The sequence below is a fragment of the Anolis carolinensis genome, chromosome 1 (genome assembly GCF_035594765.1).
Source record: "Anolis carolinensis isolate JA03-04 chromosome 1, rAnoCar3.1.pri, whole genome shotgun sequence".
Classification (NCBI taxonomy): domain Eukaryota; kingdom Metazoa; phylum Chordata; class Lepidosauria; order Squamata; family Dactyloidae; genus Anolis; species Anolis carolinensis.
Genome location: NC_085841.1, coordinates 330,035,716 through 330,058,347, shown reverse-complemented (window position 1 = coordinate 330,058,347; position 22,632 = coordinate 330,035,716). Strand labels below are relative to the sequence as shown.

Here is a 22,632-nt window from a genome sequence, read left to right as displayed (position 1 = left end):
CCCCGATCCCGCGAGGGCACCTATACTCCCTGACTGAACCGGAGCAAGAAGCTCTCAGGGAATTCATAGAGACAAACCTTCGCAAGGGATTCATCAGACCCTCTCAATCCCCAGCCGCCTCCCCAGTGATGTTTGTGAAGAAGAAGTCAGGGGAATTACGCTTGGTGGTGGACTACAGAGCATTGAACAATATCACCAAGCGGAACAGTTATCCCCTGCCCTTAATCTCGGATCTACTGGACCGACTTCGAGGAGCCAAGGTCTACACCAAGCTGGATCTTCGAGGGGCTTATAATCTAGTTCGCATCAGAGAAGGGGACGAGTGGAAGACTGCCTTTCAGACTAAATTCGGATTATTCGAGTCCCGAGTTATGAATTATGGATTATGCGGAGCCCCCGCAACGTTCCAGCATTTTGTCAATGATATTTTTCAGGACTATCTAGATCGGTTCTTGATAATCTACCTGGACGATTTTTTGGTGTTTTCTAGATCACAATCAGAACATGAGAACCACGTCAAAATGGTGTTACAACGTTTGCGAGATCATGGACTTTATGCCAAGTTGGAAAAATGCGCTTTCGATCTACAAGAGGTAGATTTCCTTGGTTACCGTATCTCGCCTCTAGGGCTCTCCATGGATCCAGCCAAGGTTTCAGCAGTATTGGAATGGCGGGCGCCAACTAACAAGAAAGAGGTGCAGCGTTTCTTGGGGTTCGCGAACTATTACCGCAAGTTCATTCCAGATTTTGCCCGCTGGTCTGACCCAATCACTAGCTGCATCCGTGGAAAACAGCCCTTCCGCTGGACTGATCAAGCAGAGAAAGGGTTCCAGCAACTAAAGAAATTATTCACGTCCCAGCCAATTCTACAGCACCCAGATCCTGGAACCCCTTTTGTTGTGCAAGCGGACGCCTCGGATGTGGCAATTGGGGCTGTACTCTTACAACCGGTGGGAGACCACCTTCATCCCTGTGCCTTTTACTCCCGTCAACTAACCACACCAGAGAGAAATTACACCATTTGGGAAAAGGAACTACTGGCCATAAAGGCAGCCTTTGAAACTTGGAGACATTGGCTAGAAGGGGCCAAATTTCCCATTGAAGTCCACACTGATCATCGAAATCTAGAACATCTAAGAACTGCCCGCAAACTGAATCAGAGGCAGCAACGTTGGGCTTTATTCTTTGAACGTTTCAACTTCCAGATCCATTATGTGACCCCAGCCCAAACCAAGCAAGCAGACGCCCTGTCACGTAAACCGGAATACGCTGCAGGACGCAAGGAGACCTTTGAATCCCAACTACTACAACCCGAGAACTTTGCCACGCTCACAGTGGGGAACACCAAATCCACTCCCATTGGTTCAACTTCCTCTACTCCAGGACCCATCTGTGCTCAAGAAATCAGGGCTAGTCAGCAAGCAGATGCCTGGGCGCAGGACCAACTTCGTCAAGGTCTGCATTTTCCCTTTTCGCTTAAAGATGGACTGCTTTGCTATAGAAATCATGTTTATATCCCACCCGGACCGGGCAGGGAAAAAGCGCTTCGTCTGTGTCATGACTGCAAACCAGCAGGGCATTTCGGACTATTTAAAACCATGCATCTGATCCTAAGGGATTTTTGGTGGCCCAAGATCCGCAAAGATGTGGAAAAATATGTCAACACCTGCCCAGTATGCCAGCGCTCCAAGATAAGAAGGGAGAAGCCCTCAGGGCTTCTACATCCCCTTCCTACCCCATCTCGCCCATGGGAAATAATTTCTGCGGATTTCATCACTGACCTACCACCTTCCTGTGGATTCACCACGATCCTAGTGGTGGTGGACCTTTTCACCAAGTTAGCCCATTTCATACCCTGTGAAGGTCTCCCCACGGCCAAAGAGACTGCAGATCTATTCCTTCAACATGTTTTCAGACTACATGGATTGCCCAAGAGTTTAGTCACAGACCGTGGATCTCAATTCACCTCTCGTTTTTGGAAGGCACTACAAAAACTATTGGGCATAGACTCTCGCTTATCTTCAGCTCATCATCCTCAAACAGATGGGCAAACGGAGCGCACCAATGCCACCTTGGAGCAGTATCTTCGCTGTTATGTAAACTACCAACAGGACAATTGGGCTTCTCTGTTACCACTGTCAGAGTTTGCTTATAACAATGGAGTTCAAGCTTCTACAAAAGAAACGCCGTTCTTTGCAAACTACGGCTTCCATCCACGTTTCTTTCCCCCTGTCATTGAAACTTCAGAAGTTCCCGCAGCAGAGGATTGGCTGCAGGAACTCACAGCGGTACAACAACTTTTGCTCCAGCAACTGGACCAAGCCAAGGAGGACTATAAACGCCACGCTGACAAACATCGCCAGCCGGGCCCCGAAATCAAGGTAGGAGATCGGGTTTTCCTGTCCACTCGCTTTCTGCCCTCCCACCGCCCTTGCCGGAAGTTAGATGCCTGTTTCATTGGCCCTTATCCAGTGGTGGCGCAATTAAACCCCGTGACTTTCAAACTCCAACTTCCGCGTTCAATGCGCATCCACCCAGTGTTTCACCGTTCCCTGCTCCTTCCGGCGGATGGTGTGCGTCCTGATACAGACCAACCGGCTCCCCCTCCTGTTTTGATGAATGGGGAGGAGGAGTTCGAGGTTGAGGACATTTTAGATTCTCGCTTTCACCGCCGCCGCCTGCAATATCTCATTGACTGGGTGGGTTTTGGCCCTGAGGAGCGCTCTTGGGAAGACGCCTCCACAGTTCACGCTCCTGATCTAACCCGTCGCTTTCATCAGACCTATCCCACCAAACCGCGGCCTCGCGCTTCGGGGAGAGAGTCCCAGTTTGGGAGGGGCCCTGAGGAGGGGGATAGTGTGATGACTCATGGGCCTTGTAGTCCTGCTTATGACACTGTAATGCCTGATGATGAAGAAAACTTGGGTTTTTTACCTTCCCAGTCTGAACTGGAATCTTCCCAGCCAGATCTTTCCCAGGCAGATCTGGGAACCTTGCACCTGCAAGAGAGTTGTGACCCAGAAGTATGTCAAACAAATCCGGAGCCCACTTCCCCTGTGTTCTCCCGCCATGAGTTTTGTAAACAACAGAGAGGTTTGGAAGCTGCTTCGCGCAGGAGTGCGAGGATAGCAGCCAAGAATTCAGCCAATTAAGTCTGCTTTTTCGTGAGAATCCTTAAGGAGTCAAACATCTGGTCTCAAAGATTAGCTTTCGTTTCTGGTTCCCAGAGAACTGCTTCGGCGGGAAAGTTAGACTCTATATAGGTGATTTACCCGCGAAGTAACTTCGCGGAGTCAATTCGTCAACCTCCGGAGCGAGTTGTGTCTGGACAGCGCGCTCCGTTTCAAGCCTCGCTCCTGCTCAAGCCTTGCCCTGCTTTCCAGCCTTCGCTCCTGTTTCTGCCTTTGTTTACCTACGGACCTTGCTTGTTTCCCAGGACTAAACATTGCCTTGTATCACGGATTTTACCAAGTTTTTCCACGGACCTTGTTCTTGTTCCTTGTTACCTTGTTCCACGTTTTAAGCCTTGTTTCAAGTATCAAGTTATTTCCTAGCCTTGCTCAAGTTTATGGACTAAAGGACCTTGTCATCTCCCCTCACTTTGCCTGGCAAAGTGAGTGTTTCGGTTATTGGATTACAACTTTGAACCTTAATATTTTATATTGGACATCGCTTTTTTGGACTAATTTAGACCTTTCCTGAAAGGTCTGCTTTTGGACTATTTCATATACTTGCTTTTATCAACTTTATATATTCCTTCAATAAAGATATTAGATAGATTCTGGCCTCTGTGTTTGGTTATTGGTGCCTTTGCAGCCTGGGTCCTGACAAAAAGTGACATGCACAAGAAGTGGAAAAGGGGAGAAATCACCAAAGAAGAATTCAAATGTATAGCCAACACCTGTAGGGAAAAGGTTCGCAAGGCTAAAGCGCAAAATGAGCTCAGGCTTGCCAGGGACATAAAAAACAACAAAAAAGGCTTTTTTGCTTACGTTGGTAGAAAAAGGAGGCGATAGGGCCACTGCAAGGAGAAGATGGGGTGATGGCGACAGGGGACAGGGAAAAGGCAGAACTGCTTAACACCTTCTTTGCCTCGGTCTTCTCACAAAAAGAAAGCCATCTTCAACCTCAGCAACATGGAATGGACGAAGGATTGGGGGAAATCCAACCCCAAATAGGCAAACAAGTTGTCCAGGAACACCTGGCCGCTCTAAACGAATTCAAGTCGCCAGAGCCAGATCAACTACATCCAAGAGTACTGAAGGAACTAGCGGAAGTTATTTCAGAACCACTGGCAATTATCTTCGAGAGTTCTTGGAGAACGGGAGAAGTCCCAGCAGATTGGAGGAGGGCGAATGTGGTCCCTATCTTCAAGAAGGGAAAAAAGAACGACCCAAACAATTACCGTCCGGTCAGCCTCACATCGATACCAGGCAAGATTCTGGAAAAGATCATTAAGGAAGTGGTCTGCAAACACTTAGAAACAATGCGGTCATTGCTAATAGTCAACACGGATTTACCAAAAACAAGTCATGCCAGACTAATCTGATCTCTGTTTTCGACAGAGTTATGAGTTGGGTCGATACAGGGAATGCCGTGGATGTAGCCTACCTGGATTTCAGTAAGGCCTTCGACAAAGTCCCCCACGACCTTCTGGCAAACAAACTAGTAAAATGTGGGCTAGACAAAACTACGGTTAGGTGGATCTGTAATTGGCTAAGCGAACGAACCCAAAGGGTGCTCACCAATGCGTCGTCTTCATCATGGAAAGAAGTGACAAGCGGAGTGCCGCAGGGCTCCGTCCTGGGCCCGGTTCTGTTCAACATCTTTATTAACGACTTAGACGAAGGGTTAGAAGGCACGATCATCAAGTTTGCAGACGACACAAAACTGGGAGGGATAGCTAACACTCCAGAAGACAGGAGCAGAATTCAAAATGATCTTGACAGACTAGAGAGATGGGCCGAAACTAACAAAATGAAGTTCAACAGGGACAAATGCAAGATACTTCACTTCGGCAGAAAAAATGGAAATCAAAGATACAGAATGGGGGACGCCTGGCTTGACAGCAGTGTGTGCGAAAAAGACCTTGGAGTCCTCGTGGACAACAAGTTAAACATGAGCCAACAATGTGATGCGGCAGCTAAAAAAGCCAACGGGATTCTGGCCTGCATCAATAGGGGAATAGCGTCTAGATCCAGGGAAGTTATGCTCCCCCTCTATTCTGCCTTGGTCAGACCACACCTGGAATACTGTGTCCAATTTTGGGCACCGCAGTTGAAGGGAGATGTTGACAAGCTGGAAAGCGTCCAGAGGAGGGCGACTAAAATGATTAAGGGTCTGGAGAACAAGCCCTATGAGGAGCGGCTTAAAGAGCTGGGCATGTTTAGCCTGCAGAAGAGAAGGCTGAGAGGAGACATGATAGCCATATACAAATACGTGAAGGGAAGTTATAGGGAGGAGGGAGCAAGCTTGTTTTCTGCTGCCCTGCAGACTAGGACACGGAACAATGGCTTCAAACTACAGGAAAGGAGATTCCACCTGAACATCAGGAAGAACTTCCTCACTGTGAGAGCTGTTCGACAGTGGAACTCTCTCCCCCGGGCCATGGTGGAGGCTCCTTCTTTGGAGGCTTTTAAGCAGAGGCTGGATGGCCATCTGTCGGGGGTGCTTTGAATGCGATTTCCTGCTTCTTAGCAGGGGGTTGGACTGGATGGCCCATGAGGTCTCTTCCAACTCTACTATTCTATGATTCTATGATTTTCGACATCAAAAGCATACAATAACTATCATGGCTTTTCTTGGCAGGTGCCTTTGCCTTCCTCTGAGACCAAGAAAGTGTAACTTTGGCAGGGTCATTTAGTGGATTTCCATGGCTGAGACTCGAACTCTGGTCTTCAGAGTCATAGGATGCATCTACACTGTGGAATTAACAGTTTGACACCACTTTAACTTCTATGACTCTATGCTACGGAAAACTGACAGCTGTGGTTTATAAGGTCTTTATAGAGTGTGCCAAACTGCAATTCCCATGATTCTATAGCATTAAACCATGGCAGTTCAAGCAGTCCCAAACTCCACTTGCCTAGTTTCCACCAGACCTCACAACCGCTGAGGATTTTATTTTTTCGTGGCAGGAGCGACTTGAGAAACTGCAAGTCGCTTCTGGTGTGAGAGAATTGGCTGTCTGAAAGGACGTTGCCCACGGAATACCCAGATGTTTTTGATGTTTTACCATCCTTGTGGGAGACTTCTCTCATATCCCTGCATGGAGCGGGAGCTGACAGAGGGAGCTCACCCGAACTCTCCCTGGATTTGAACTGGCAACCTTCAGGTCAGCAACCCAACCTGCAAGTCAGCAGTCCTGCCGGTGCAAGGGTTTAACCCAGGCACGGGCAAACTTCGGACCTCCAGCTGTTTTGGACTACAACTCCCACAATTCCTAACATCCGATAGGCTGTCAGAAATTGTGGGTGTTGAAGTCAAAACACCTGGAGGGCTAAAGTTTGCCCATGCCTGGGTTAACCCACTGCGCCATCGGGGGCTCCACCTCTGAGGATGCCTGCCATAGATGTGGGCGAAACATCAGGTGAGAATGCTTCTGGAACATGGCCATACAGCCCGGAAAACTTACAGCAACCCAGTCCCAAACTGCAATAATATTGTAGTATTGTGTTGTTGAAGGCTTTCATGGCTGGAATCACTGGGTTGCTGTGAGCTTTCCGGGCTGTATGGCCATGTTCCAGAAGCATTCTGTTTTGACATTTCGCCTACAACTATGGCAGGCATCCTTAGAGGTTGTGAAGTCTGTTGGGGATTGTGGATGATAGGTAGAAGCTTTTATGTGTGCTCATGAACCCAGAGTCAACCTGCAGAATGATGCACCACTCAGCTTTGCAGAACAAATAACACAGGAACTTTTACTAAGTGTAAGAGCTCAACAGAACAATGGTATTTACAATAGTCCTTCTGATTGCTTACAGAAATCAGCAGTCATAAGCAGTCCTTTCTTATTCCATAAATACGCTTCAGTGAAGATCAGCAGTAAACAAGGCCTCCGAAATAGCCAGGCTTCTCTGAGGGCAGAGCCATCTTCTTTCCAGCCACTACTCAGTATACACACACACAGAAACCTGTTCAAACATGTTCTCCAGCAGCAGGACAGCAACAGTTGCAAACTGATTCCTAGGTCCTTGCAAACTCAGCCAATTGGCTTCATGCATTTGATTTTTCAGTTAACACACATATGTTTACAAACCATGACAAGGTCTGAGGTCTCACAACCTCTGAGGATGCCTGCCATAGATGTGGGAGAAACGTCAGGAGAGAATGCTTCTGGAACACGGCCATACAGACCAGAAAACTCACAGCAACCCAGTCCCAAACTGAATTACATCTATAGTATAGAATAGATGCACCCTAAAAGTCTATGTTCAGTTTTTGTATGCTGTTCTTTCTTGCGTACCTTCAAAGCCCTGACTATGGCTGGTTTCTTTGCCAAGATTTGTTCAGAGTGGGTGACTCCCCAACCAAGGCAATAGGTTTCCAGGGGGATTCGAACCCACTCCCATCTATCCTCCAACGTTCCAGTCTGACGCTCTAACCTCTGCGCCACGCTGGCTTTCATCCGCACTCGGACAAGAGCCTTTGCCCGTAAATTACAACCGGGATTCTCTCTCTGCCGATTGGCTGGCGCTCGCTGCTGCAGCTCTCCGCTACGTTCTATTTCTGGAACCTTCCACGCGCAAGAAAGAAAAAAGAGAGAGAGAGAGCGCGACTCCTGTCCGCATAACAAATAGGGCGGGGGGGGGGGGGGAAGAAATCTAGGCAAAGGAACGTGCCTCCACTTCCATATATGGTCCGTTCCGGAAGCGTCTACGTCACGCCGTCAGCTCGCAGCGTCTCTGCGGGCTGCTGCTGCTTGTACGTCACGGCGAGGTGACGTACCCTGCCTGAGAAGCGCCCTAGAAACCAAACAGTAAACAAGGGGGAGGCGCGCTGGAAACAAGGCCGCCGTTCTGGAGCGAGGTCAAGCCAAGGGCCCGCCGGCCTGGGATGCCTTTGTGGTGCTTTTGTTGTTCTTTTCTGGGAAATGAATAGAGGGGGTTTTCTGGTATGGGCTTCCTGAGATTCTTTTGGTTCGCTGAGCCTCAATCAAAGGCGAGGGAGAATTCCCGGCGGTTTGGCCTCATAGAAACCCGCCCGTCCCCCGCGCTGGGATTTTGTATTTATGGTAATCACAACTTCTCGGTTTGAAATCTGAACAAAGCAGGGTTGAGGGAAATCTGTTACTCTGTTTTCCACCAGCCTGAGAACAAAGAAAAGCACAGGCCCACTTTCCTCATTTCACTCTCCCTACATATACACCAGGCCCTCCAACCAGGTGTTTTGGACTTCAACTCCCACCATTCCTAACAGCCTCAGGCCACTTTCTTTTCCCCCTCAGCCGCTTAAGCCTGATCTACACTATAGAATTTAAGCAGTTTGACACCACTTTTAACTGCCATGGCTCAAGGATAGTGAATTCTGGTGGTTGTAGCGTTACAGGGTCTTTTGTTGTGAGCCGCTTTGCGGCTCATTCTAGAGATAAAAGCGAGATACAAATAAATATTACAATTGTGGGTTCCTGTGAGTTTTCTGAGTTGTATGGCCATATTCCAGAAGCATTTTCTCCTGACGTTTCTCCCACAGCTATGGCAGGCATCCTCAGAGGCTGTGAGACCCCAAAACCTCTGAGGATGCCTGCCATAGATATGGGAAAAACATCAGGAGAGAATGCTCCTGGAACATGGCCATACAACCCGGATAATTCGCAGCAACCCAGTGATTCCAGCCGTGAAAGCCTTCAACAACACAATATTACAATAACTTACTGTTTAGCCTTTTCTGACAAAGAGTATTGGAACCTCTTCAAGCTACAACTCCCAGGGGTCCATAGCATTGAGCAGTGTCAGGGAAAAGTGTCAAACTGCATTCATCCTGCTGTGCGGATGCCCCCAAGGAAAAGTATGAAGCCACTTTGGTCATTTAATTCTCCGTCCACTGCTGCTTATTAGGGCCCTTCCACACAGCCGTGTAACTCAGAATATCAAGGCAGATAATCCACAATATCTGCTTCGAACTGGGTTATCTGAGACCACACTGCCATATAATCCAGATCATGTGGGATTTTATATAGCTGTGTGGAAGGGACCTTACAACTAAATGATGTAGGTAGGAAATTATTAATTCAGGCATCTTCCTTATATTGCACTCACAATTTCCTGCTAAACAAAATTATTTTCTGTTATTATGATGGACTACAGTGAGTGTTGAGCTTTACAAGATCCGTTTGAAACAAAACATAAAAACATTGAGCAGCATTTCATTTCTCTTCCATAAAGGATAGTCTCAAAAGCCTATACTTGGCATCTTGGGCCCTTTCCACACAGCTGAATAAAATCCCACATATTCTGCTTTGAACTGGGCAATATGGACTCAGATAATCCAGTTCAAAGTAGATATTGTGAGATTTTCTGCCTTGATATTCTGGGTTATATGGCTGTGTGGAAGGGCCCTTTGGATGCTAGTTGAGAGACAATGAGGTCTTCTAACAATGGACTACAGGTTCCAGCAGAGAGGATCTCAACTGTTGCCACTGTTAATGTGCTGGCAAGACATTTCACATATCATGATAGAATATGGCTCTAGCTAAACAGCTGAAACAGAGGGGAATAATTTTTTTTAACTGTCACAGTTCTTAGGCTTCTTGACTGGTTGCCTAGAGAGCTTAGAAAGGTATGAGCAAACTTTGACTCTCCAGGTGTTTTGGACTTTTAACTCCCACAATTTCTAACAGCCTACCAGCTGTTAGGAATTATGGGAGTTGAAGCCCAAAATATCTGGAGGGCTGAAGTTTGCCCATGCCTAGTGATGCCTTCTTTGCCACTCTTTCATGCACAGGTATATCTTTATGTTTTGGTAGATGCTTGATCCTTTATATTTTTAATTATGTTTATTTTTAATACTCATACTTCAACTGCTTTTGTTTCTGTTGTTTCTATTTTAAGATTTTGTATGTATGATATGAATACAAATAACATAAAAATAAACAGATATGTATATGTTTGAATTTTTGTAAATTGTCTTGGGTCCTAGATTGGGGAAAGCATAAGATAAATATAGTAATAGTAATAGAGTCATGGAGAGAGAGACAGGTAAACAGACTTCTCCTCATCCTCCTATCATACAGATGCTAGGACAAGGGCACAAAAGTAACCAATCAGTAAACGCAAATAACTACTTACCATTCAGAATCTATTTCCTCTTAGCTACCATACACCACAAATTGCTACACCAAATGTATATCAGAAAGAGATGTTCTTGCTTGTCTGGAGAATTCTATAGGTTAACAATTGCTGTCAAGAACCAAGTGTAGAAAGATGTCTTGTATTCATAGCATCCTGTGAAAGGAAACTGAAATCTGATTTAAATTCAACTGAAATTGATTTTTTTCATATCTATTCTTAGTACAGTACAACATCTTTTCCATCAGAAAAATCTCATTAATTCTTAACAATCTCACATAGATATATCAACAAATATTACTCACAAAACAGCATTTATCCATTTTAGTATAATGGTTTAGATTCTGGATTATGACTGGAGACCAGGACTTAAATCTTTCCTCAGCCATAGAAACCAATTGAGTTGGGCAAGACACCTTCTCTCAGCCTTAAAGGATGGCAAAGGACCTTACAGGACCTTCTTGGAATAAATAGTGACAAGAATACCTCATTATAGTGTCACTTTATGATCACCATAAGTCAGAAATGACTCGAAAACAAAGAATATCAACAAAAGAAGGTAACTTCAAGTGCACTAAAACAATTCTTCACTAAAACATGTTTTATTCTAGAATTAAAGACCAGAAAAGACGAATATATTTAACATTTTGTTATCTGTAATGTGAGTTGTTTTATTACTGTTTTAGTATAGTTGCACATATAATTTGGGATTCAGCTAGCTTTATTTATACCTCTTTATTTTGAATTGTTTTGCTGTTTTCCTTTGTACATAATTATTAAAATTGTCTTGGGAATATTTGTGTTAAAAGGTAGTATTGAAATATGGTGAACAAATTAGATCATTGTAACAAGGGAATCACTTTCAAAAGCTTTTCATTTAATTACTTAATCTTTGTCATGAATGGACAAGCTTTAGGCTTGTGGGATTAAATGTCTAATAGAGGGGATCTGGGCACAAGCCTAAAATTAAGGAACAGGAGGTACTTGTGAACACATTCATATCCCATTGCAGTATTTTGGATTCAGTATCAGAACTGAGTTCACAGTCCTTCTGCACTATTAAATTGATTCTTGTCTTTTCCTTACATTTCTTCATTTCAGAAATTCTCTTCTTCCTTGAAGTGAAATAGATGTTGATCATAAAATCACTAAGAAATATATCAGTAGATAACATTCTCCTTTATCTCTGTCCATAATCTTCTAGAGCATTCCTAGGTTTTAAGGGAAATATATTAAATGGAAGAACAGCAAAAGCATAAGAACAACTTACATAAAGGGGATAGCAAAAATTCAGTAATCTTTATCATATATAATTGTATTTCATCCTACCATGAACTTAAATTGCACAGAAAAGACTAAAATACTTTAATTATGCATTCAACACAAAAATATGAGATCTTAATTATTTTCTTTTGTTGCAAACCAGTGACCATCTAAAATATTTGTTAAATATTGCAGTCCAAGATCTAGCATTATCCTATCTTGGACATTTGGGAGATACAATAATAAGGTGTTTTCCTCATTTAAGAAAATCTATTTGAGACATATTCCATGACAAACTCTTCAGCTATATGAAATACTCCTTAATTCATTTGCTCTAAAATAATAATTTATATAAGTTGTATATTTAGCATGTTGTGTTAAACAATTTTACTTGGACATTTGTGTCTAGCATCTTCAGAACATTCTGCAGGAATGAGCAATGCAATGTGCAGACATGTTTTGATATTGAGAACACATTTTTGTTTCACCTAAACTTAGAGGTTAGACTATTTTGAGTGGGATTAAAGATGTGCTTGTAGACTCCAGGGCAGATTAATCTCATTTATGTTCCATTTGTAGATCTTCATCAAAATTATTTTTTAGATTTTCTCCCTTCCATAATTATCTGGAGGGTCCACATTAGGAGCTGATCCCCCCCCCCAAAAAAAAAAAGAATTAGGGGGAAACAAATGGCTCTAGGAGTGAAGAAGGACTGGGTACAAATGTACCTTAGAATCCGGACCCATGTATGTTGTATGAAGAGGATGATATTAAAGAAGTACATTGATCTATAATTACTATATCATAATATTTCCTTAGAACAATATTATACTTCCCCAAGGTTGACCAATACAGTAATTACATATATACATTAGAAAAACAGAACAGAGCTAAAATCTGACTCTGGTTAATTAGAAAGCTAACTTCTTGGTCTGCAATGTTTTTTTAAAAAAAATAATGGCCAGTGGTCTCCCGCAAAATAATTACAATTGCATATGTCTATATATATAGTACCTTTGTGTTAAATGCATGCCTAATAGTTTTTTTTAGTGCAATTTGAATTATGAAAAACTTATGAAAATCCAATGTTGAAATAGATTTAAATGTGGATGAAGCATAAAATGAAATGAAAATACAATAAATGTTTGCTTTTTACATTACAGTTTCTGGAAATTACTTTGCTCTGTAATATCAGTCTTGTAGCAAATTATTAGAAGAATAAATAAATTTATCATCCAAAGCAGAAGGAGAGAATTGTAATGCTAAGGGAGAAGCAGTTCAACACTAATTATTTGCTGTTGTACAGTATATAGAAATCAGTATTACTGATTATTTCTGATCTTTAGTCAGTTAACAATTCTGTAGTATTGATGCCAACATTGAGGAAAATAATCAGTGGTACTGATTTCTAAATGTAACTGAAAATATAATACATTCTCTCATGCACATCTATTATTTTTATTTCATCAGTGGTTTTTTCAGAGAATTCACACAAAGCCTTGTGCTTTGTAATTTTTCTTACTCTATATGTCTGTATATTCAAACTACTGTATACAGTTTGTTCTGAGTGCACTATAGCTTCCTACCTCTGAAGAAAAGACATTTTTTCTTATGCTCCTAAGAATATGTGAATGAAAATAACTCGGAGAGCTCAAATTGTGGCTACACATCAAAATGCTTCGACGGGAGAAAATAATATTTACTTCCACCTGAATTTTAGTCAAAGAAGTAATATGGGATTCTAGATAAAACTGCTGTTCTGACAGCCAACAATTTCTCTAACAGTTGAAAAGAAACCTACTGTTAAAAATCTGCTGCTGCTGCAAGATCTTTTTAAAAACCCTAACTACATGCCTAGCTCTCATCTATGTGCACAGATAACTTGTTCTCAATACTAATTAGATGTTTAAGGGGAAAGGGGGGAAGACGATCACTAACTTTATTGAAAGAATGGTGGTACTAATGAAGGCTCAGAATAAAGTGTATTGATTCTGTACTAATGTAAATTTTTATTTTGTTTTGTTTCCAAGATGAAAAGGAGATCGATATTATGGAGGAGTCTTTGAATGCATGTATTTTCATACAAATAATAACTATCAGTAGCTATTACCTGTTCTAACAACATTGATGTGGAAGAAACATTATTGAGGGCAAAATGTTCCCCGGGCTGGAAAATAAATGGTAAGAACTCTTTTATCAGGTAGTCAATGGAATTGAAGTATCTAATATTTGCCTATCAAGCTCAGCATTTTCTTCTCTAACTGGCAACAGCTCTCTAAGGATTCATGAAGAGCACTTTCACATCACTTGGCACCTGATCCTTTCAAGTGGAGTGACAAGGGAATTAACCATAGCTCATTAGTAGAGCACATGCTGTGCGTGGACTAAGCATGTAGAGCATGTGCTTTACCACTGAACTAACATCCTTCCCCTAGAGTGATCATATCAGTAATTTCCTTCAATAAAGTATAGCTTCATTTAATGTGTTTATGCTCACCTTCATCTTCAGTTTTATGCAGTTTGTCAGACATTTACTAACAGAGCTATATGTTCATATCTTTGTCTGGCTCTGTATAGCCACTTTAAGCTTAATTTTAACTGTCTGTACAAGAAAATATGTATTTATTTTAGATATATCAGCAGGATTATAGTGTTTACTGTTTATTGTTAGCCGTTTATTGTTAGCCTTTGTGAAGTGAAACATATTCCTAGCTTCATCTTCACATGATTGGGATCCAGCTGTTTTATACTGATGAAGCAATGCACAGGGCCCTTCCATATCCCTAAACTCTGAGAAATAATTGGAAATTTTCCCACATACAAATGCATATAATTAGTAAAGCTTCCAGTTACCACTTAGAAATATGTTTATGAAATTTAAGACAAACACAGCAAGCAACTTAGTTATAATTTATCATAAAATCTGACCAATACTAACTCTTGAGATATTGGCAGGCAAGTTAAACTGAAAATAATGCCAATTGTTTGCCTGTGTCTAGACTGATATTTTTCTCTGTAGTTCAGCTGTGGAAACCCACTGGATGACCTTGGGCAAGTTCCATTCTCTCAGCCTCAGAGGAAGGCAAAGGCAAACTATCTCTTGTTAAATCTTGCAAAATAAAACAGTGCTGGGATTGCCTTGAGGTAGTCCTCTGTCAGAAATGACTTAAAGGCAGACAACACATATATGGTGTTCATCTGAGTATGGATGCCCGTATCTACTTGAGTAGCATAGCCATTTAACATAGCTGGCTATTTAGGCTGTGTCACCAATGATGATGATATTAGTCTGTTTAATCAAGAAGCAATTATTATCAAAACCAGCCCAGTCCTCATTGGATTTTGTGTTACTTGATTCAGTGTACCACACATAAAAGGTTTGTAGCTGAATAAAAGCATAATTTGTCACAGGTTTAAGTCTTGTTACTAAAATATACAAATTCTTTTTAAGTTCAGCATTCGAGTCAACCCCAAAAAGACTTCTATTCCTCTCTTTCTTTCCCAAATGTCAAAATTCCATGGCTACTGAGCAACTGTATAGCCATTGGTTTGTCTATAGGACCAAGTAACTGGTTTTAAGTTTTGTTTGTAAGAATTTTTAGACCCTTGGAAATCTCAAAAGTCTCATCTAGGCTTGATCATCCTGTTTTCTTGTTTCTCAGAAGCTTTGGGTTATTTCTACTTTAGTATTTGCTATCCAAGTTTGCTACTAGAGATAATTATTTAAGGCATTTTAACAGTACTATATGCTAGTATAGTGGCAAATTTTAGGTAGCATTGCAGCTCTATTTAAATTGATAGTGCTTATTGAGGGCCCTTCCAGACAGGCCCTATATCCCAGGATCTGATCCCAGGTTTTCTGCATTAAACTGGATTATATAAGTCCCCACTGTCAGACAATCGGGGATAAACAGAAAACCTGGGATCAGATCCTGGGATACACGACCTGTCTGGAAGGGCCCTAAGTTTATTACAGCTCTCTTGTTCAAGAAAGCCGTGAGCTATTCAATTTAGGAAACACCTTGGGGGGAAAATGTTCAAGATTTCCATCAAGTCTCTTGAGTGAATAAACTTCTTTTTGATCTCTGTGTAGGAAGTAGGAGAAGAGATGAAACGCATAAGGCAGGGGAAAATGAAAGACTGCTTAGATGTAGGAAACAATGAAGCAAAAAGAACAAAGATTCACTCAAGGAGAAGGAAACAAACAGGAAGTGTGATGTGACGAAAGAGCAATTATCTGAACAGAAAATATCACAAGGCTAAAGCAAGTGTAATCTCGCCACTGTATCATGAGTTAAGTTAATTGCTCTTGTATGTTGATAACGGAGTCTATGTTCTAGACTAGAAGGGCTACTGAAGTTTATATAAACCTAAACATGAGGTTGGTTCTCATAATAATATTTACTCAAGAGTAAGGCCTACTTAAAGTGGGATTTGCTTCCATGCTCTCATACAAAGGACTAGGCTGTTGGAATTGTATAAAGCCCTAAACAACTGCCTATTAAGCAATCATTATTTATACCACAGGATAGGACTAATAAAGATGCACCACATTGCAAAAGGTTCAATTTGAGATGTGTTACAGGATCCTTTACCACTATACCTGACCCCTTTGAGGTCCAAATCTGCTGTTTTTTGCAATTGTGCCTTATTATATCCTAACATCATGAATAGAAAATCCAATATTTCTAGATTTTACTATGAAGAGACCACAGAGACTTTGTAGCATTCAACTTAAAATGCTTTTATTGACAGTGTCTTGAACAGTAAGCGAACAATGCTTAAATTTTATCCAAATTCACTATCCACATGTCAATACCTCCAGGTAGAAAAAAAACCAAAATAAATAAATATCCATAAATAAATTAAAAGCACAATAAACGTTTTCATGGAAAACTTATGTCAAAACCATTCGGACCACTTCAACAATGTATGATCAGTTAAAGTTACAATGAACGTTGATATACAAGGAGAACTATTGTACATAGACAACATAGCTATTTATTGATCTACTAGAAAATAAAAATAGTCTCTCTTTTATTTTTATTCCCCCGCAGTTAAAGTCGGGTCATTGCTAAGTCATCAAAAACACGATATTGCCAGGAACACAGTAGTTATTGTTAAATCAGCTGCACTAGATAACAAGTTGTGAGGGATACCCAGCACCATATTAAAAATAATTCCAATCATTAAACCAACAGATTAATTCGTTAATGCTAGTGAAGAGGGGAGGGAGTCACATGGCCCTCACCTACATTGACCATTTAATGCAGTTTCAAAACAATATTGAAGAAAGTGGTTTTGCTGTTCAGAGATTTGCCACCCAAATGAGCAATGGTCTGGAAGCCAAGCCCTATGAGGACTGGCTGTGGGCGCTGGGCCTGTTTAGCTTGGAGAAAGAAAGGCTGTTTTTAATTGTGTCAGAAGCGACTTGAGAACATACTGCAAGTTGCTTCTGGTGTGAGACAATTGGTCATCTACAGAAACGTTGCCCAGGGGGATTCCTGGATGTGTTACCTGGGAGGCTTCTCTCATGTCCCCACAAGCTAGAGCTAACAGATAGAAGCTCACCCCATCTCGCAGATTCGAACAGGCAACCTTTCGGTCAGCAGTCCAGCCAGCACAAAGGTTTAACCCACTGAGAAACTGCAAGTCACTTCTGGTGTGTGAGAATTGGCTGTTGCCCAGGGGATGTCCAGATGTTTTGATGTTTTACCATCCTTGTAGGTTTCTTTCATGTCCCTGTATGGGGAGCTAGAGCATCGGCTCACTCCGCTCCCTGGATTCTAACTGGCCGACCTTTCGGTCAGCAGTCCTGCTGGCACAAGGGTTTAATCCATTGTGCCACCCACGGGATTCATATGATGACATAGGAATGAGGCTCAGGGGGTGAGGAGACAAACCACAGAGCAGAGATGCACATGAAGGGCACCAGTGGGAAGTGAACTGCATTCAAGGGTCAGCGTGGATGGGCCCTGGGTGGTCCCTGTTGCCTCGCGATGGAGCCAAAGCACATCAGCCTTAAAAAAAAACCTGTGTTGGCTTTTCAGTGAGAGACAGACCAGGTCGGACTATTCTAGGCACGGGCAAACTTGGGCCCTCCTGATGTTTTGGACTCCAACTCCCACCATTCCTAACAGCCTCAGGCCCTTTCCTTTTCCCCCTCAGCCGCTTAAGCGGCTGAGGGGGAAAAGGAAGGGGCCTGAGGCTGTTAGGAATGGTGGGAGTTGGAGTCCAAAACACCTTGAGGGCCCAAGTTTGTCCATGCCTATGCTATTTACTCCATGTTGAACATGCTACCAAAAAAAAACCAACAAGAGATCTCATGGAGGACAGGGGTTGAGGAAGGACGAGACGTGTAATAATCAGTATATTCCATGCGGTTTTTGCTACATCTCCGGAAGAAGTCGGGGCTCCCACTCCTGGCGAGCCCCTGGCCCTCTCTCCAAGGGGGCCCAAACTCTCCTTGGCTTCCCAGGCCGCGGGTGGGAGTGGGAAGGAGGCTTCGACAGAGGGCGAGGAGGAGAAGCACCGGGCACGGTTCTCTCCCTTTCTTTCTGTCTCTGGCTCACAAGGCCAGCAGGGTGGGCGAGCTGAGCGAGTCGGAGGACGAGTTGGGCTCGTTGCTGCTGCTGCCCTTGCGGTGGGCGGCGGCGCAGGTGGGCAAGGGCAAGGGCTCGGCCTCGGGGTAGGTGAAGATGAAGGAGGAGGAGTAGGAGGCGCAGGGCGTGCAGGCCACCACCGGCGTGCAGAGCGGCTCCAGCATCATCTCCGGCGTGGGCCCGACCCCCGCCGCGTGGGCCCCAGCCCCCAGGGGCTCCCAGTCCGCCGCGTAGAAGGAGGACGACGAGCCCGACAGGTCCACGTCCGGCACCGAGCGCGAGGAGGACGAGCGGGCGAAGAAGTCGTCGAAGGGCTCCGACTTCAGCTCCAGCAAGTGGCTGCTGTTGTTGTTGCTATTGCTATTGTTGCTGCTCTCCTTGGCGGGCTCGGCTCGGGGGGCCTCTGGCAAAAGCGGCAAAGCGAAGGCTTCCTCCTCATCATCCTCGTCTTCCTCCTCCTCCATTTCCTGGGGCGAAGAGGCCACGGATTGGCACTGGCCCCCTCCCCCGGCCAGCAGCTCCAGCGCGGACACAGAGGGGACAGCCAGCTCCTCGGGGAAGCGGAGCTCTTCGGGGACCTTGCAGGCCGGGCGGTGGGCGGCCAGGATGAACTCCAGCTTCTCCTTCTCCTTCAGCAGGTTGGCGATCTCGGTCTGGAGGGAGGCCTTCTCCTCCTCCAGCAGGTCGGTCTCCTGCAGGCAGGGAAGGAAGAGGAAGAGGAGAGTCAGGCAAAGGAGGGAACATCTACAAGACCGCGGAAAGGCCTTCTTCCCTGTCGTGTAAATAAAGACTCACCGATTGCAAGGTGTCCGTCAGCTCCCGCCTTCGGTTGCGGCATTTAGCGGCTGCCATCTTGTTCCTCTCGCGCCGGATTCGCCGCTTTTCTTCCTCTTCTGGCGTCAGCTAAGGAGGGGAAAGAGAGCTGTCAGTCTCCAGAAGGAAAGCGCCCACAAAGCCCTGCTTCTGATCCCAGCCCTGGGAACATTGCACTGAATTCTGCTTTGGGCTCTAGGCTGTGATTTTTTTTTAATACTGTTATGTTTCATTCTGCTTTTAATGTTTGCATACTTGTATATTTTTAAATTATATGGTCATATTTTTAATATAAGCCACTTTGAGTCTCCTTCAGGAGAGGTTTTATGTGTGTAAATCAGGCATGGGCAAACTTAGGCCCTCCTGCTGTTTTGGACTTCAACTAGGGCCTTCCTTCCAGGTGTTTTGGACTTCAACTCCCAGCATTCCTAACAGCCTCAGGCCCCTTCGCTTAAGCGGCTGAGGGGGAAAAGGAAAGGGCCTGAGGCTGTTAGGAATGCTGGGAGTTGAAGTCCAAAACACCTGGAAGGAAGGCCCAAGTTTGCCCATGCCTGGTATAAATAAACAATAATAATCAATAAGGATATATGTGTTGTTGAAGTTTTTCATGGCCGGAATCACTGGGTTGCTGTGAGTTTTCCGGGCTGTATGGCCATGTTCCAGAAGCATTCTCTCCTGACGTTTTGCCCACATCTGTGGCAGGCATCCTCAGAGATTGTGAAGTCTGTTGGAAACTAGGCAGGTTTATATATTTGTGGGAGAAATAACTTGTATGCTGGAGGAAAATGTGAATGTTGCAATTGGCCACCTTGATTAGCATTGAATTGCAAAGCCTTGCAGCTACAAAGCATGGCTTCTTCCTATCTCGGGGAATTTTTTTTTTTCGTGTCAGGAGCAACCGGAGTTGCTTCTGGAGTGAGAGAATTGGCCGTCTGCAAGGACGTTGCCCAGGGAACGCCCGGATGTTTTGATGTTTTATCATCCTTGTGGGAGGCTTCTCTCATGTCCCCGCATGGAGCTGGAGCTGATAGAGGGAGCTCATCCGCACTCTCCCCGGGTGGGATTCGAACCTGGCAGCTTTCAGGTCAGCAACCCAACTTTCAAGTTACGAGGCTTTTATCAGGGGCTCATCTTGGGGAATCCTTTGTTGGGAGGTGTTAGCTGGCCCTGATTCGTTCATGTCTGCAGTTCCCCTGTTTTCTGAGTGTTGTTCTTTATTTACTAAAGACTCTATTTAAAAAAAAAAAAACCTCTAAAATCAGGACAGTAAATAAAGACTACCACTCAGAAAACAGAGAAATTCCAGGCATGAATCCATCAGGGCCAGCTAACACCTCCCAACAAAGGATTCCCTCATGCAGGATGCAGCCAGGCTTTGAAGCTGCAAGGCTTTTCAATGCTAAACAAGGTGATCAATTGCAACATCCACACTTCCAACAGACAAGAGTTCTTTCTCTTATCCTGGACTTTCCACTGATATATAAACCTCACAACAGACCTCACAACCTTTGAGGATGCTTACCATAGATGTGGGCGAAACGTCAGGAGAGAATGCTTCTGGAACATGGCCATACAGCCCAGAAACCTCACCTCAACCCAGCTCACTAAACTGTTTATTCCAGGATTCCATCGCATTGAGCCACAACAGTTAAAACAGCACCAAGCTGTATTCATTCTATGGCAAAGATGCACCATGCGGACTTCCCAAAGAGTCTTATTTCCCTCCAAGGGAAGCCATAGAGTGCTGTCCGCTAGTAACCCCCTTCTGCCTCCAAATATAGCCCTTCGCCAGGGCGCTTGACCCACCTGCTCGACTTTGCCCCTGCGCCCGATGCTGGGCCCTCTGTTGGCAGTCTTGACGAGCCCTGTCCTGGCGAAGGCTCCCGTCTGTGGGGCGGGCAGGCCGTAAGGGTGGCTGCGGTTCTGGGAAGGCGCCACCGAGGAGATGAGGGTGGGCTGGACCATCCATTGCAGGTCGGGGCTGGTGGAGATGGCCGTCACCGTGGGCACGAAGCCGGCGCTGGAGGCGGAGAGGTCGGCGCAGAAGTCCTAAGGGAGGCAAAGCAAGGGTCAACGCTATTTGGAGCCACGAGGCCACCGTCGTCGCCGCCGCCATCGTCAAGCTCCGCACGAGCTGAACGGGGCTCGGCTATAAATATCTCTGACGTCCGCGCTGACGCAAGCGCCGCTCCGGAGTCTCCTGAATGGAGCCGCGTTTTTATCAATGGAGCCGCTTTTACGCGCGCCCCGAGAGCGCCCCCGCCCCTTCCCCATTCATCTTTTTTCGCGTGTCAGCCGGAAAAACGCCAATCACCCGCACCCCTGCCTCTGTAACCCCCATACTGCCATCCTCTGAACAAAGGGAAATATGTAGGGCGATACGGGAGTAGACATTCAGTAAGATAATATAATATAATAATACAATAAAAATATAATATAATAATAATATATAACAATAATAATATATAATAATAACAATATAAATATATAGTAGATATAACAAAATATAATAATAAATAAAATAAAATATTAAATATATAATATAAAATAATGTAAGTATAATAAAATTATTAAGAAGAAGAATTACCATTATATGAATAATAAATTTAATTGTTACTATTCCTCTCAAAACTCGATTAAGCATACAGTAAGATTATAATTTAATTCTATGCCCAATGATGCCTTCTCTGAACAAAAGAATTGGAAATATCTAGGACACATTATTATTACCAAAGGAGACTCAAAGCAACAAAACATGAGCATACATTCAGTAAGACAATAGTAATAATAATAATAATGAATGTTCCATAAGGCTATCTATCCATCAAGCACCCAGTAAGAAAGCATGAGCTCTTTGGAGCCCGAGCGATGAACCCCGAGAAGGGAACCGAGAGACAGGCCCAATGAAAGCGCTTGCCCTGCTGCTCACCTGCCCGTTGACAGGCGATCCCATGCTGGAGAAAGAGTCCGCCGGGGACGGGTAGTAGGTGAGGCTATCCCCCGCCGGAGAAGCGCTGCTGCAGCGGGAGGAAGCGGCGTCGTAGTCGGCGGCGAACCCCTGGTACATCATCTCGGATCACCCGGGACTGACACAAACGCGTGTCGTTTGAAGGATCTCTCCCGAAAGAAGCGTCTCTCTCGGAGCCGGAAAGCGAGCGAGCGGGGCGACTTCCCGAAGCCCGTCTGCTGCTCCGCTCACTGCCTAGTTCTGCTTCTGGAGTAAAGAGAGCGGCACCTCCGCCTTTTATCCTCTTGCGGTGGGACTTCTGAATGAACGGACGTCACGATCGGAAGGCTCCACCTAGGCGGGGGGAGGCGGAGGGAGGGGGGCGAGTCCGCGACGCCCCGAAATGCGTTACAAAAGCGGGCTCGTCGCTCACCGGGGCTGCAATCCCTGGCTACAGCGCGGCGGTGACGGTGTGGAGCGTCCTCCGGGGCGGACAGCTTTTAAAAGCCGGGCGACGCGTCAGGCCCCGCCCCTCTCCCGAAATGGTTCGGCCCAGGCTCGGGAACCCACTGACGTAAATATCCTTATATGGCATACATCCTGTCCAGAGGGGTGTGACTGCCGGGAAGCGCTCCAGGGCTGCGGCCAAAGGGGCTGGTGCGTGCCTGTGGCGACGACGGCAGGGGGAGCGAAAGCGGCGAGAGCCGCAGCCACGGCTTCT

At 44.7% G+C, this 22,632-nt stretch overlaps 1 protein-coding gene and 1 long non-coding RNA gene across 2 annotated transcripts; one reads left to right on the top strand and one right to left on the bottom strand.

Annotated features, from left to right (window-relative positions):
* The first annotated feature begins 10,089 nt into the window (after nt 1-10,089).
* Nucleotides 10,090-16,420, top strand: LOC134295520 (uncharacterized). Its single transcript, XR_010002121.1, has 3 exons — nt 10,090-10,845; nt 13,580-13,730; nt 15,643-16,420. It is a non-coding gene; the product is annotated as an uncharacterized LOC134295520 (long non-coding RNA).
* Nucleotides 16,269-22,388, bottom strand: fos (Fos proto-oncogene, AP-1 transcription factor subunit). The gene is made up of 4 exons (XM_008122628.3): nt 21,894-22,388; nt 20,771-21,013; nt 18,947-19,054; nt 16,269-18,843 (listed from the first exon to the last, which is right to left on the bottom strand). The coding sequence occupies exons 1-4, from the start codon at nt 22,032-22,034 to the stop codon at nt 18,118-18,120; spliced, it is 1,218 nt and encodes a 405-aa protein (XP_008120835.1). The 5' UTR covers nt 22,035-22,388; the 3' UTR covers nt 16,269-18,117.
* Nucleotides 22,389-22,632: the final 244 nt, after the last annotated feature.

Bases quoted from the DNA above. Each gene is read 5' to 3' on its own strand.
- fos (XM_008122628.3), bottom strand. From the start codon at position 22,034: ATGATGTACCAGGGGTTCGCCGCCGACTACGACGCCGCTTCCTCCCGC. The intron at 21,014-21,893 runs GTGAGCAGCAGG...TGCCTCCCTTAG, and splicing joins GATCGCCTGTCAACGGGCAG to GACTTCTGCGCCGACCTCTC. The intron at 18,844-18,946 runs GTGAGTCTTTAT...CCCTGCCTGCAG, and splicing joins TGACGGACACCTTGCAATCG to GAGACCGACCTGCTGGAGGA.